Source organism: Trichoplax adhaerens, genomic scaffold (genome assembly GCF_000150275.1).
Source record: "Trichoplax adhaerens TRIADscaffold_7 genomic scaffold, whole genome shotgun sequence".
In the NCBI taxonomy this organism is placed as follows: Eukaryota; Metazoa; Placozoa; class Uniplacotomia; order Trichoplacea; family Trichoplacidae; genus Trichoplax; species Trichoplax adhaerens.
The window spans coordinates 1191591-1208933 of NW_002060949.1; the positions used below are offsets into that span (position 1 = coordinate 1191591).

Sequence of the window (17343 nt, forward strand, 5' to 3'; positions counted from 1 at the left end):
TGGTGTTGACACTGGGGCAAAAAAGTAACAAGTTACGTATATAAATGAAGCTGTAACGATTGATCAATCCAGTAAAGCAAATTAATTGTGCTTGATTCATATTTTATTTCATTTATAATGGAGAACATTAATCTATTCTGTAGATACTGTGCGGCAATATTATTTTAATCGAGTTTATCAATCAGATGTTAGAAACAAGTTATTGTACTGTGACAAATCATGAATCTGTTCGACTAGAGGGAAGGCGGCAAGATGAGATGAAGTACTTTTCAATAAACTTACGATACTATCATATTAGTTTAGTGAGGTGTTCATTTTGATAACGATAGGACGTGGTCTTTCACTATCGACAGCTTCGTCAAATTTTATTTTTTAGATAGGGAAATCTAAATGAATACCAATCTGTTCTATTAGCTGTACGTAGTATATTTTGATCGACTTGTGAGTTACTATACTGTCCAGCGTACAGGATATAATTTAACTCCATTAACTTAGGTGAAGTTACACTAGTAGTAACTTTTTTCAGATAGCATCAAACCCTTGCATACTTTTATGCTCATTTTACATAACGAAAAGTAGAGGAAAGGAACGTAGGATCAGTTAATCTCTATGCCGTACTAATTGAACTATGACTACAACATTAAAAATCGTTTACACGGCAACCCCTAATAAAAATTCCTATTTGCTATCGTTATCGTGCTTAGCATCTTAAAACTTATCACATTCATATTTCAGATCGATTACTTAAAAGAGGTATTATGTATTATGATACCAAAGCTTTATAGTTTGTCATGACGTTAAAATTCATTCGTTGAAGAATATCAAATTCTGATACAGAGCAAAAAGCATTCCAGACTAAAGTTATATCAATCAGTTAAATATTTGCATTTCATGAAGCAATAATATTCTTTTGTAGGTGTAGGCCAAAGCAAATTTATATTCAACAAAAGAACTAATAACATTAGTCTTGTTCTGCTTAAAAATTAAAAGTGGAAGGAAAAGATTAGAAAAGTGCTAACTCTTTATCAACTACTAAAATTGTATTATTTCCATATAGATGAAAAAACCGTCAATACTATTTCCAAGTATCGAATGAAAGAAACAGACTTCAAGACTTTGAAGGTTATAGGACGTGGAGCATTTGGTGAAGTTCGCTTAGTAAGTACACAGTTATTCGTCGGTATTGATGGGAATGCTGTAATTTTTATTTTTAATGTAATCTTTACCTTTTTATTTGCTGAATTAAATGGCTGTAATCAATCACTATATAAAATTGCTTAACGCAATACTGTAACTATATTTTTCTAGGTACGACACAATATTAGTAGTAAAATTTACGCCATGAAATTACTCAGTAAATACGAAATGGTATGTATCAATAGAGCATTAATTGTATACGTGAATTCATAAATTAATATTTATGATTAGCTTAAATTGCTGTCGTAATGAATTGTATCGAAGGTGTAATAATTTATGTATTGCAATATCATAGTACGGGTGTCTCGTATCTTTGTTAAAAAACTGATTTCTATTATAGATTAAGAGGTCGGATTCTGCATTCTTCTGGGAGGAACGAGAAATTATGGCAAGAGCAACGTCAGATTGGATAATCAAGGCAATCTTTTTATCTTGATACTAACTTTTTATATATCATCAACAGCGATCGTAAAGTCTTTTCTTTTGATTGAATACAAATTACTACAGATCGATTATGCTTTCCAAAATGAAAAATTTTTATTCTTAGCTATGGAGTATATGCCAGGTGAAATAAAACTTGTAATGAAGTAAGAGCATCATACAATTGTGTTTTAAACTGAAGTTTATTCCAAAATAGGAGGAGATATGGTTAATGTTATGAGTAATTATGAAATCCCCGAGAAATGGGCGAAATTTTATGTTGCGGAGGTTTCTCTTGCATTAAACTATATACACTCCATGGGATTTGTCCATAGGTACGTAATTTATCAATTGGTGCATTTACGCTTATCTGTTCTTATTGGTCCCTACCCTAAAATACTTACGAAATCGTTCAATTATCCTTGCAGAGACATCAAGCCTGATAATATGTTGCTCGATAAGCAAGGTCACGTTAAACTCGCGGACTTTGGTACTTGTATGAAAATGGATAAGGTGATTATAATTTTACTTTACGAAAAGGCAATTTTAAACTGGTACCGAATTTTGATTATGCATCTGAATTATATATCTTGCAAATTTTTATAGGATGGCATGGTTAGATCTGATAATGCTGTAGGGACTCCAGATTATATATCTCCAGAGGTATTATATTTACTACATGGTCCCCATATTTCATAACGGTAATATGAATAGAATTTTCAGGTAGTAAATCATCATTTTTCGTATAATAGGTCCTTAAATCTCAAGGGGGAAACGGCCATTACGGTCGTGAATGTGACTGGTGGTCTGTTGGTGTGTTCTTATACGAGATGCTCATTGGTAGGCGTTCGGTGGTGTAGCTAATCTATCTATTGTATAATAATCGTAGTGTGTACTGCATAATGCAATATTCTATCCATAGACGTGTACACACGTATATATTGAAATCATTGTTTATTAGACTATGATATCTGCGTAATTGTAGCTGTCACCCAATTATGTATTTAATTCCAAAAACTAAATTGTCTAATGTAGGTGATACGCCTTTCTATGATGATTCTCTTGTTGGTACTTATGGTAAGCGTAGGTGTAATTGGAAGATTACTAATCATTGTACTATTAGTTAAATAAATTTTCTGCTCAAAGTCTAAAATTACATTCTTAACAATTGGTAAACTTTAGGAAAAATTATGGACTTTAAGAATTCTCTTAAATTCCCTGGTGATGTTAAACTATCTTCTGCAGCTAAACACCTAATAAATTCCTTTTTATGCGATAAGTACGAAAAAAATGAACGTATTGTTAACATTCTTTACTAGTCTTAACTTTACTGTAAGGATTATTTTTAATAAGACTTCAATTAATTTATAAGGAAACAACGACTTGGTACAAGTAATTTTGATGAAATTACTCAACATCCGTTTTTTAAACAAGATGTTTGGACATGGAATAATATTAGAGAATGTGCGTCCTTGCCTAGTTACGTTCTTTTTGTACCATACCTGCATCGTAATACTTGTACTATTTGTAGGTGTTCCTCCAATCGTGCCGGAGCTTAACAGTGACACCGATACTTCTAACTTTGATGTATTTGAAGCTGACAACACTTTAGAAGAAACCTTTCCAGAACCAACGGTATCTATTTTAATCATTACTTATTGATAGCAATTTGTTTACCAAACACTCGTATATAAAGTGCATTTACACCTTTGCCTAAATGTAGAGTTATGCTGGGAATAATCTGCCGTTTATTGGTTTTACCTTCTCACGTTTTCACCGGTAAGAAAGATTATGATGTTTGCTAGCTTTTTCATATACTTTACTGAAATTTTTTATTACATGATCTAGGCTATTGTCTGGAAAAAATTCCATAAAAGATATGGTAAATCAATCATACTACTGTATTTATTTACATTTGTGTACTAAATAATGTTTACTTCCATACTAAGACGAACGGTTCGATGGCTATCAACAATGTAAGCAAACGTTTAAGCAGTAATTTTGATTTCTGTAGACGCAACTTGCGTAAATCAAGGAACTATTCATAGTGTATTGTACAATAATGACGTTCATGAGAATCTGGATTTGTAATCGACGTTATATTAAATATTTAAATATTAGACCGCCCCTGTTAGTAAAGATTCTAAAGACCTTGAAAGTAAATTGAAAGCGGAATCTAACGCAAGAAAAAAAGCTGAAAATGAATTAAAGTACTGTATTATAGTTTATAACTACGATAATTTTTGAAGCGGTAACATCCTAACTTGTATAAATAATTTCTTACAGTGATATGTCGTCGAAGTTATCAAAATTAAACAAGGACCTAGAGAATGAGGTTGATAAAATCTAATTTTTATCCTGAAAATTATTTATCATCTCTTTATAATCGCTTTATGTACTTTCTTATTAACAGACAAATAGACGTATGGAAGTTGAATCTACTAGTCGTGATTTAGAGAAATCGTTGGCTCTTATGAAGCACGACTATAGGGAGGTTGTATTCTATTGCTAAATATATTAGGTACCCATTCTCAATATTAATTTTTGTTGCATACAATCTTTCAATGGTAGGCTCAAAGGAAGACTGATTTCGAAATAGAAACCAGGAGAAAAGTATGTATGACATAATCGACTTTTATTAAGATTCTAAAAATAACAATATTATCCATATTTTATATATCAGCTTCAAGAAAAAGTTCAAGAGCTGCAAGCAAAATTAGATAATGAAGCGGAATATCGCGCTGATATTACCAATAGCACTAAATCATATACTGATAGAATTAGCATTCTTGAAAAGGAGGTAATACCAAGTGTAATAATACAAGACAAAAAAGTACTGGCTGTCTTATTCTGAAAGCTTTGTTCTAATATCACAGGTTGATGAACTTAGTAAGAGTCTCACAGTTGAAATGGAAAATAATAGAAAGCTTCATGGATCACAAGTGGAGCAAAATAAGGTTGTAGCAGATTGTTCAGACAATCATAAATATCGTTAGGCTAATATGTTACAAATTACATCATTTTACAGCGCATGACTGATATGGAAACTGAAACTTCAGAATTACAAGATAGATATAGACAATTGAGTAACATAAATACTAAATTGGAACAGCAACTAATTGATTCAAAGAATTCATTAGAGCGACATACTCAAAGTCAATCGGAGCTATCAACCAAATTATCCGAATCAGAGGGTATCAGTCAATTCACTTATTAATCTTTCAACTTAGACGCCGCTAATGTTGTTTATTTAATATTTAGTAAAAGTTCGTTCTCTGACTGATGAAGCTGCGGAGTTGAAAAGAAAATTGGCCGTCATTAGTTCTCAGCGAGATGAATTGCAGAAAAGTTTGATTAATATGGGAAAGGTAAAATTTGTAAAATTTGTAATGATTGTGTTCGCTGAAGTTAAAAACTTTCCCTCATGTTTTTTCATCAGGAAAATGCACATGTTACTTATGAACTGAAATCATTGCAATCAAAACTAGAACAATCGAATGCTGAACATCAGGTAGTACATGTTGTACCGTAGTCCATTTGCGTAAATTTATAAAAGACAAATTTTTACAACAGATCATAGAATGCTTAGTTGTCATGTTAATAATATTTATTGGATAAATAGACGGCCATAGCAAGTATAAAGTTACAAGCTGAAGAAGAAACAAGCGCAGAACAGAATAAAGATTTAGAAAGTAAATATATGTTATTTTCTGTATCGGATGCACAAGCAATTTGAAGACCATCTGTATACTCTAATGCTGTTGAAATTAAAGACCTTCATACCTTTTCTTTATTGCAGATTTAAGAGAACAGCTAAAAGGAGAATCTACTGCACGTATTGAAGCAGAAAATCAAGCAGGAAGCATGGAGAGGCAATGTAATATCCTCAGAGTTGACATCGAACAGTTGCAGCTGCAGCTAAAGCAGCTTGAAGAGATGCATGTGTCCGCAAATGAAAAGGTTTGTGAATCTTCTAATTAAGCTTACATTTTAAGGGATAAAACTTCAATATGTTTATGGAACCTTTTTATATAATTTAACTACATTGAACTGTCGACATATTCTATTTGTTATAGATTAAAGATTTATCAACTCAGAATGAACAGGAAGTCAAAAACTTCCTCCGTGTTGAGAATGAGTTGAAACAACAAATGACTGCGTTAGCATCGCTCCGAGACGTTGAGAAATCATTAAGAGAGGTTAGCATTAACGTATAAAACTTCTTTCCCTTAGCGCTGTAATTACATTGTAGCTGAAATCAAACTTTTAACTTCTGCTTTTTGTATTCATTATCTAATAGGACTTACAGGAATTAAATATATATAAAGCTAAACTTGAAGAAAATTCATCCGAACTTAAAAGGTAAACTGGCTGGTTAATGAAGTTTAAATTCGACGCTGCAAGAGTATATTTTGATTAATGAATCAAACTAATTATCGATTTTTTTTTATTCCTAGCAATTTATCAAAGAGAGACGGAGAGATTAAAGAAATTCGTGAGCAATTAGAAGCCGAACAATATGTTTCTGTAAGTACTGTATATCTTCTACGTTAAATGATAACTTTAGTCTGCTATATACCGCTAACTCTTGATTATTCCTATCGTAGAGCTGCTTTAAGTCAGAATTAAAGGAACTTAAACAATCAGCTGAAGAACGCACGAAGCACTACAATGATTTGGCGAAGGAAATGTCTCAACTACAAGATGAAAGGTATCGCGTAATTGATCGGATGATAATGACATTCTCATGAATACAATATTTTTACTTATTTGTAATGACTATTACTTGTAGGGATTCCTTATCATCCCAGTTAGAGAAAGTACTTTCGAAAGCAGATTCTGAGCAACTAGCTCGATCTTTAGCTGAAGAACAGTGCGCGGACCTAGAAAAAGAAAAAACTATGCTAACATTAGAAATTAAAGGAATTAAGGCAAAACATACAGGAGAACTATCATCAAAAGTGGCTGAGATAGCAGAGGTATAATTCAAAGTCTACAATTGCTAACGTTGTCATGGCTTACGCATGTTGACTATATAAACAATTTTTACATAGATGGAAGAAAAGTGTAATAAAGCTAACTTAAATGTTGATCAATTAAAAACTGACAAAGACGAAATGGCTCAGCAAATAAATCAGTTGAAAGAAGGTAAAGCCTAAGATCAGTATAGTGATTTTGTTACTTATGGACTAAATTCGATTTTATCTTTCTTTTCAACGCAGAAGTAGAATCTGCAAAGGACAACAAAGATAATGATGTTTTAACGCAACAGGTAGAAAAATTAAATCAACAACTTGCTGCAGAAAAATTACTGAAAACCCAAGTAAGTATTAAATAACTGTACAACGTATACCATTATTTTATGATCTCATAATTACAATAATTAAATTTTTAGGCTGTTAGTAAGTTAGCTGAAGTATTAAATCGGAAAGATCAAAGTAAGCCAACGAATAAGAACAAACAAAGTTTCCAGAAAGTGGACAAAGAACGAAGAAAACTGAAAATGACTCTAGAAAAGGTAAAAAAATTACCAAGTGTCTATGTATACTATTATATACAATTTGTAACGATTCCTTAAATGCTTACTAGGAAACCGAAAAATATAGCCAGATGGTAGCTAGATTCCAAAGGGAAGTATCCGAGCTGCAAGCGGTAAGTTATTACTGTAATAATTATATCCATAGAAGCAAATTTCTAGTTAATGACTAAAATTGATTTCCTAAACTTGTAGCAATTAAATGAGGAAGCCCAGCAGAAATCGCGAATAAAGGTTCTAGGCATTCGTAGTATTTTACGGAACTAAACAAAAACTTAAATTATTATTCGGTGTTATATCTGTAGATGGAAGCAGATAGTAAAGATTCCGAAATTGAAAGACTTCAGGCTCAACTAAGTTTAGTCCCCGGAATTACTACGGAAGTTGCTAAGGGTAGACTTCCTGAGCTTGGTCCTGGAACTCCCATCACACAGGGTAAGAAATTGCTGTAATCTTTTGCTTTTGTCATAAATAAAGTTGATTATAAACTATTTCTTTTAGCAGAACGACTTGAGGGATGGCTTGCAATACCTAATAGAAAGAATATAAAGAAATACGGTTGGAAAAAGCAGGTAATTTGTTTATATTGCCGCTTGCTTTATTCTATTTCGTATTATGTCTGAATCGTCTAAGTCACTCTCCGTTTTATTTGCAGTATGTTGTCCTCAGTCTTAAGAAAATCTTTTTCTACGCCAGTGACATGGACAAAGCTAACTCCAATCCAGCGATGATCCTTGATGTCGAGTACATTTCTTGAATTTAGTTATCATTTACTTAATAAAAGCGATGAAATGAGACGGAGCTAATTTTTAATATTTTTACAGCAAACTGTTTCACGTTCGGCCGGTAACCCAAGGTGATGTTATCCGTGCAGACGCAAAAGACATCCCTCGCATTTTTCAAATATTATACGCTGGCGAAGGCGAACAAAGTAGAGTTGATGCTGAAGATAATTCACCTGCAGTTGGTGTAAGAAATAATTTCTTATTGAGTGAATTTTAACAGGATGCCACATCTTACATGTTCAAATTTATACAATATTTTGATTTAGGGAAGCATTGTTAGCTATATGCAACATCAGTTTATACCAATGCATTATCATACGCCAACTTCATGCGATTACTGCCAGAAACAGCTATGGAGTGTGTTTGTACCGCCTGCTGCACTAGAATGTCGAAGTAAGCTTATTTCTATAGTGTTTGTGTGATCTCCTAGATTAACAATCTACGATTTGATTATTTGGATTGAGTAGTATGTTAAAAGTTCAATCTTGCTCAATTCTCTATACAGTATAAATGTTACTGCGTATATATTACAGTGAAACTAAAAATGGATGATCATATTGCATGTGGCATTTTTGATACTGTTTCGTAAATGAAGTAAATTAGCGATTCTGCAAATATTTTGAATTGATTAATTCAAAATTATTCGAAGTTATGCGCGACAATTTACCGATCTCATAAAGAAAAAGAAATACAAATGTCTTGAACTGTGTGTTAATTATTGGAAAACTAGCTAGGACCCTGGATCTTACTAATTTCTTTATTGTATAGAATGTCACGTGAAAGGGCACAAAGAACACGTAGATAAGCAAGAGACTGTTATCAAACTGTGTAACGGTGTGTTGTAGATGGAATTACTACATCAACTACGTTTGTCCTCAGATATTATAACCTAGATTATTTTTAAATAGTAACAAGCGATACAGAGGCTGCAAAGGAACTATTAATATTGGCCGGTTCTGCAGAAGAACAGAAGAATTGGGTCTTAGCTATTTCCAACAAAATTATTAAAAAACCTGCGGCGAAGCCGTCTCCAAAGTTTGTTAATATTTGCTGTATTTCTTATACTGTTTCAAGTTATTAAATCCAAAATGTTTTCAACAGAATAAGACGATCACCCAGTCACGTAAAATCAAAACAAAAGAATCAGAAAAAAGCGGATAATTAAGTTAGTAAGTGAAATTAATTTATAGTTTTCTTTTACGATTACTTTCAGGATATAATGTAATCTGGTTAATCTTTACAGGATATTATCAATCGCCTGACATAGATATATCTTAGATTGGACTTTTACCAGGGATCAAATATCAAAAGCTGAGGGATCAGAAGCAAACATTATTAATTTTGATTCAGAAGAATGTTTTATCTACGTTTTTACTATCAATCATATGAACATCAGCTCAATCGACGAACTTCTGTTATGAAGAACATCTTTAAAATATGTATTTTATATCTGTGATACCCTAACTTCAAATCATGTAATAACATACTACTTCTTCAATTCATGGATAATAATTAATTGTAGAATATAGAATTTTAGCAGTATAATGATATTTGGATATTACGAATCGGATACTTTTGATATGATAATACAAAATAAAGCTATTTCACCACTGGTTATAATTAACGCTGTTAAGATTAGACAAATGGAGTAAATTATAACGATAATAATTTATAGGTAATGTTAACGTATCATTATTATTAGCTTATGTACATGCTGTGCACAGCGAAAGAAGAATGAATCTTTATTTGGGAATAGACACCTAGAAAAGTATAACATCGTATATTTACGATTTGTCTAATGATTTTGATAACTTCGTTGATAAAAGATATAGATTGTCAATTAGAAATGGTTAAGAAACTAAAATACACATAGTAGAATATAATTCATGTTAAAAGAAACCTTTGTTTTTGTATTAAGGTACTGTTTGCATTGTTAGGATTGACAGTGAATACATTTTTGGTGCGCATATATTAATATAACTGAGAGGTGGTGACTTAATCTACTTATTTTGTTATTTTTTGGTGTGTCTGATTTAAGTCACTCTTTTGGAAATTTTTAAGAATTTTTGTTTCCGATATGGTTCATGTTTGCATACGAATATAGGAGAAATGTTTCTACGATAATTCCTTGAATATCTAAATTCAATTTAAAACTGCAATTCTTGTTATTGCTCAATATCACTATAACATAGTACTATAAATGTTTTTAATACGGTGTACAGGAGTTACACAGACAAGAAATAAAAGTATGGTCTATCATCGCACAATCTTTATAAAATTTAAAGTAACGACTTACTAAAACGCTGCATGAGAATAAAACTTTCATCTTTAACTGATAAAAACATACTACGGTAACTATAGTAAGGATACAAGGTAGTATTTGATGCTGTCGATAAAGACGTTCTCGTTCCTTAAATAGATCGAATTATGGAAGAGTTGTTATGGTATATTACCATTTCATGTAACAAGTTGGATACAGTAATCGTATGGCAACTGTATCGACAATAATTATAATGAAACGGAGAATACTGTAAGAGGATTCAGTAATAGATTAGTAATAGAGGCGAATATTGAAATGAAAATGGCAAGCCATTTATTTAAATTTGCTAACAAGTAGCAATCAGTACTATTTCATTATTTTCATTAAACTATACCATGCACCAGGGATACAACGTTTTATATCTACGCATGTAATGCATTAAAAATGAAAGCATATTGCATTGATACAACTAGCGATATAGGTTGGATTTACAACGTAGGCAACTCACAGTCTATACAGAATGTAATGTTGTTATCCCTTTATAAATAAAGTTATCTATAACTACAGTCTAATTTCTATACAGTATATACTCTTATAAAGAAGTTTACGTGGTTACTGCGAACAGCTCAAGAAATCGATCATAATTAGTAATATAATATCTACATGCATGGGCAACAGTATTAAAATTGAAATACATTAAACAGTTTCAAATCTATCCGATATTACAGAATTACTTTGGATATCATTGCGTCCATGACAAGATGTTTTTGACAGCTTCTATGCGTAAGTAATACAGATACACTTTTGCTGAAATCCAAAATTGATAGATCAAAACGATTTAGGTTATATTTTAATACCAAATAGTAAGGTAATATCTTTCTTTATAATAATCGGTGTTCAAACACTTAAATCGCTTCAGATGAGTACTCAGATGAGATCCCATAGTAATTACTGATCCCCGAATATTCGAAGCTTGATATTGCAGATCTGATCGACATAATTATAAGAGGTCGCAGTTTGCAAAGTATCTTCAAAAGAATAATACAGCGACCAAGCGTAGAACAAATACATCAATTTATTCCGGATCCTCCAAGTTAGTCGCTATGGGAGCATCCTCCTAAAAAACATAAAATATCTCGAATCAGATTTGTCTGTTACTAAATTTCTAATTAAGAATTCATTTTAGATAATTTGCTGCAGTTTTATTGCCAGTAATACCTGTAATTTATTTAGTTGATCACTAGCTATCATCTATTACTATATATCTGTACCATCTCAATTCTAACATAGCTATAGTGCTTGATAACTCATTAAAAGATATGATCAAGCGCTCAAACAATTTCATATAAATGTAATAGGAAGATAAATTTTCATAATCTTAATTTTTAGTACCTGATTTAGCTTCTTAAACTCAACTACTTTACTGAATACATATTCTAGAACACGCTTTGCATCTCTGGATTGTGGAGGTAACATTTTGGTTACACCTAAAATATCACCGCATTCACGAATGTAATATTCCAAATCGTTGTCATTACCTATAGAAGATAGTTGAAAGAAAAAAGATAAAATAGTTTTAGACACTCTTATAATATCTCTAACTGATCGAAACGAATCCAAATTTTAATGGCTTTTATAGTCATCAACTTAGGCAATGTAATACAGGAAAATGAAAAAATTTCATACATTTATTTGTAATTTGTGCCAATCGGACGCGTTCTGATGAGAAGTAATCATCTAAATCGAATAAATCTAATGATGGTGGTGGTAGTTCACGAAATTGAGGCGGAAAGACCTGTCCAACGTCAAACATTAAATTCGTTTGGCAGTTTTAATATTTAGAACAACTATTTCCATAGGTAATATGCATTATGAAACTAACTACTTTCTGCGTCTTACTATTAGTTAATTTCATTAATTATTTAAAATGTGTATGGTATATTGCTTACCGCTGGCCGAAGGGGCGGCAATGGCGTTTCAAATTGAGGTGTAATCAAGGTTAAAGGTTCGTGTTTAACACTCAGTTCAGTGTATGCTCTGTTATTTATAGTTAACGATACATTAAAACTACTTCAAAATAAGGGGCCGAAATCAGCTCCTACATACGACTAAATTAAAGCTTAATGATATACTCGATATAAATTTGGTATAATGAGGAGGAACCTTAGCTAGAATAATTACCTAACAGCATCTGGAACAGTGGTTGTATCGAATTGAAATAAAGAGTGGTCAAACATTTGTGAGATATCACGAGGAATCTAATGAAATACGATAATGGGATGAGAAAGTTCTTGTCGAAAGACTCTAATTAAATTTGTGAGCATCAATTCATAATAGTTAGTAATCCTTTAATCAATCAATTAATCGTACACGTTCTAAATATTAAGGATAAAAATAACTGTTAACATCGACGATTGATTTATTCAATGATAATTCTTTTATGAAATATCGATCAAACGCGGGTTGATGAGATTGATTTATGCTTCATTTACTATTTATAATGAAGTCTTACACTACTCTGTCCGAAATGTTGGAATGTCAATTTGATATCTTAAGCTAAGTTATAATATTAACAACTGATGAAATTGTATCGTAACAATTATACTATAAAGCATGCTATGTTACTAGAATCAAGTAAAGATAACTAAGTGCAATGTACCATCATTTTTTTTACTTTTAACCAAAATCAATATACCTCATCGCTTTCCTGTAAGCATACACGCAGTTTTTCTGATAGCTTTGTAATATCAGGCAATGCGTGATAGTCTGTTAACTATCAACAAGAAAATACTCTTAATTCATTAAATGTTAAATACAAAACTTATATAATGAAAAGAGTAAAAATGTTCGCCATTCATTGTAATAATAGTGTTAATTTTGTTTACTTCAGGATCTTCCGCATCGATATTATTTAGCTTAATTTCATCTGTGGTAAGCCAACGCAATAGAATATCCTATATTATAAATAAAACATATATGAAGTGATGACCGAAACTGAGCAACATGCACATAACCCAACTACGAAGCAACACTATCAATTAATAAGACATATGAAATTATATTGGCATATAAAATTGTCAATAACATTACCCAAAATTTAGAATTCTCTTCTTTATCAATGTAGGTATCTGAAAAGATATGGACAGAACCAATAACCGCTAACTTTCCCTTAGATTTCTATATTGCAGCAGCAGTAACAGTTACATCATAGATAAGTTACATTTCCTAATCTTAATGCTCTAATTGCAGTTACCTAAATTTAAGTATATATTGTAGACGTAACCGTATCAGCTTTAGATTCATGCTATTCCATCGTAATGGTACACATATCTTATCACCAGTAGATAAGTAAGAGACTTAAAACAGGTTTTACTCTATTGTACACTCTCAATAATCATATAATTATCATATATTATATATCTCTGCGTAATCGTATGTAAAGAGCAGTTCTTGTTGTCAGCGCCTTGTGTAGTGTAATATTATCAATAAAGCTGAGCCTTCAATTATCAAACACGAAACCGTACTCGCTTTACTGAAGACCCACCCACAATACCTCACATAGAGATTACGCTATATAAAATTTCATCAACCAAACTCTTTATCATTCATAGAGAACGTAAAGCCGATACGGTTACATCTACATATATTATTTTGTTTTATCTAATGAGAATGAGCCTTTCTATTTTGTAATTTAGATAAAAAAATATTTTTGATTTCTATCTATTCATTTCAACCTTGGACGAGTGAAAAGCACAAACTGGACGATTCAACGGAAATGAAGTACTGCCTGTCGATAATACAGCGATGGCCGGTTTACCAACAGCTAAGGTTGCACCAAAAGGGTAAACGTAGGCTATTGATCTGTAAATGGATAATTATAAGAGATTAAATTGGTTAAGATGATAATAATTTATCTAGAAAGGTATGATATTAGTATGCATACGGTGAACTAGTAACGCTTTCATCATCAGTATTGCTTCCAGGTATTATTTTACCGGCTGCTCGATTGATCTCTCTAATTTTGAGAAATAGATTTAATTATAATCTCATTTATACAGTATGTCATAAAATTTAATTACTTTCTAAGAAAAATTTCTAAACTCTAACACTAAATTGGCTATCAATAGATTAAATCAGATAAATAATCTTAATGTAGCTATCGATTCTTAATAGGTTATTAAAAATATTAAATTACCTGTTTAAAACACCATTGGAAATAAATACTTCCTTAGGATGAAAGTATTTATAATAGGAGGTTCTCACAACCGTATCTAGTAGGGTACATAATAAAATATTCAGAAATAAAAATAAATCAGCCGAAAGGTTCATACGTAAAAGACTGTTTTAGGTCCTTACTGATCTTAATAGCAAAATATCTATTTTATTATCATTGCGTCTTAGCACTTAGTACCTTTCGTCACAAATATTGCGATGCATTATATTTAAGAAATGAGAAACTATTTGTTGCAATTCTAAATGTTTTATACATGGTGTAAATGATTTAATCGATTTTAACGAGATTTTCACTATGGGTGCCATAAATGTTAAAGGATAGGTTATATTATAGAATGCAAAATATTAATACGCATAAAGGCCGTCAACTCTGGACGTAGACTATAAAAATTTGCAACAAGAATTTGATCTGTTAAAACAAATTTTAATCTACACTACCATACTGGAATTAGCAAAAGCAAAGAACAGTGCTTAAAGAAATAAATCATTCTAATACTGTAGTACATGAATCAATAATAATTTTAATATATATTCAAGTACCATTATTAACCATGATGCCATAATCTTCCAACAAGAAGTTGATATTTGTATCGAAATTCGATTCACCGCCTTCACCAAGCATGACAAGAACACTACCACCTTGATCAATATAGTTTCTAATGGCATCGAACTAAGAATAATGAACATCATGGATCTTGTTTAATACAAAATTACGGTATACGAGTACTTTCTGGCATATTCAGCAGGTAATATCGTGAATGATTTTATGCTTTATGAATGATACTAAATACAACTTTCCTATTAATATAAGATTTCTGACTTACTTCAGACGCAGTAAATTTATCTCTTGGGCCAGCAAATATTATTACTTTAGATTGATTGATCTTGTTAAAGTTCAATTCGTCCTTATAACTATACGAAATTTTAATAAGGCAAAGAATTTAACTATATGGTAACCGTCCGGCAAGAATATAGCTTAATGTCTGTACTCATCTAATTACGTTTTAAGAAAAAATCTGCAACGTGTGCAATTAATTACGCGGTACCATTATTACATAAGTGATTACTTTTATATAAATCTGAGTGTGTTTTTTTAACTGGTTAATGTAATGTTCTATTCCTCATAGAGTAAGTATCGCCATTACTTCTATTGATTTACATATTGTTGCTTTTAGTTTAGAGATTATTGGCATTATTAAGAGCAATTATATTCACCTGATCACTTTCCAACTTGTTCTTAACCTTCGGTGTATAATCTTAAAGCCATTAGTAGGTGAGAAAAGTTCTCGTTTACTAACGTTAAACAGAATTGTATTGGCCTGACTTTCATCCTAAAAAAAAACCTATACTTGAGTACTGTATACGCGTATAACAGCTTTCATGTTATGTTCTTGAGGATTTTTGATTTATAATTTTGTATTTCATAACTAATTCCAGCTCTATTTAATAATGTGCTATCGATATTGGTAGGTACAGCATGCAGCCTACGAACGAATCAATGATGCTTTCGTGTTTTCAACTAGTCAAGTTTGATTTGGATGATCATGTCTACTACATGGATACTGATCAATGTTGCATTTGTCAACTTACGTTTTGGTTGCTTGTTGGTGCCATAGTTTCTTGTGGCTTTAGGGTGCCCGTTAGTCAATAAACTTAATAAAGGCCAGTCTATAAAGCTGTAGATGATAAACTAGTCTATGGACAGCTTTATTCTATCATATGACGATCAAAAATGGAGTATCTTATATAATATAAGACTTGTATGGATGCAGCGCGCAGCGTTTTTTCTGAATCTTTTGATGAACTAGTTTAGTTAGTAACGTAGCAACGGCGGGTGTGTTGCATAGAAACGGAGCACCCAACTACACGTAGTGACGGTAGTGTCAGTCTACATTGCCAGAAGCTGACGTTAGTGCATTTCTGTATTGTACTGTACAGTACTGTACCGTACTGTACAGTATCTCTGATCTTTCTACTGTACAGTACGTACTGTACACTGTACACTGTAAGTACAGTACAGCAGAAAGCTGCAAAAGCGACAGATTCAAGTCAGTTTCAACTCGGTGTCCAGCGTCCAGTTGTCCACTCCATCTCAGATACTCTGTAGATATTATGGCTGTAGTCACCTTTACATAATTATGGTCATCTCTGACAATATTTGGGAATATTTTTTATTTCTATGTTGCAGTTAAGGACTCTTCGTTATTAAAGAAATCACTATTTACCTCCAATTAGTTGAAAACCTTCAACTTTCTGACCGTTCGTTTTAATTCTTCAGTTGCCAGCATGAGCGAAATAATGATTGTGTCAAGAACAATATATGAGGCTTTAAATGATGATCGTATAATATAATTATCAAGCATCAACAATAGGCCGATACTTATACATCCTACTATATATAAAGTATAAAATTTTGTGCATATGGAATTGTGTATGGCAGTGAATTGTGTATTTTAATTCGATTAATTCATAAATAAAATAGCAACATAGATATAGATTCAGATTTTACACCGATTGCATAAACTATTAATTAGTCGTTGTACAGTACACTACTATACGTACTTTATTAAAAAAACTGGGTAAATGGCCAGGAAAGCGGCTATTTAAGCAGTCCGAAGGATTCCTATTAAACGGTTAATTTAAGGTAAATACTTCGCTACAACAAGGGATAACCAACCGGCACATTGATCGTAGATGTCCTACACATACTCCGTATTAAAAGTAGAATTGCAATAAGTACAGTACATTTACGCGAAATCTTCTACTAGTTGCATCTGTGTATAGTCTAATCCGACGAGTTACTAGTGAAGTTGTACTACGCGCTTTCGGTACTGCACAGTGCTCTATATGCTTATCGGCCATTTCTCATCAATGACTCGCTATCTATGCAGTTGTAGAACTGTTTCAATTAC

The 17343-nt window shown here is 31.9% G+C and overlaps 1 protein-coding gene across 1 annotated transcript; it reads right to left on the reverse strand.

Moving 5' to 3' along the window:
• Positions 1 to 11273: 11273 nt before the first annotated feature.
• TRIADDRAFT_57900 (uncharacterized protein) lies at positions 11274 to 16045 on the reverse strand (the record flags this gene model as incomplete). Its single annotated transcript, XM_002114232.1, has 15 exons — positions 11274 to 11315; positions 11591 to 11736; positions 11885 to 11993; positions 12148 to 12235; positions 12380 to 12456; positions 12894 to 12971; positions 13084 to 13152; positions 13289 to 13375; positions 13933 to 14059; positions 14142 to 14213; positions 14394 to 14469; positions 14972 to 15101; positions 15256 to 15343; positions 15674 to 15762; positions 16022 to 16045. 15 exons carry the CDS (start codon positions 16043 to 16045, stop codon positions 11274 to 11276), a joined length of 1302 nt encoding a protein of 433 aa, XP_002114268.1.
• Between the last annotated feature and the right edge of the window lie 1298 nt (positions 16046 to 17343).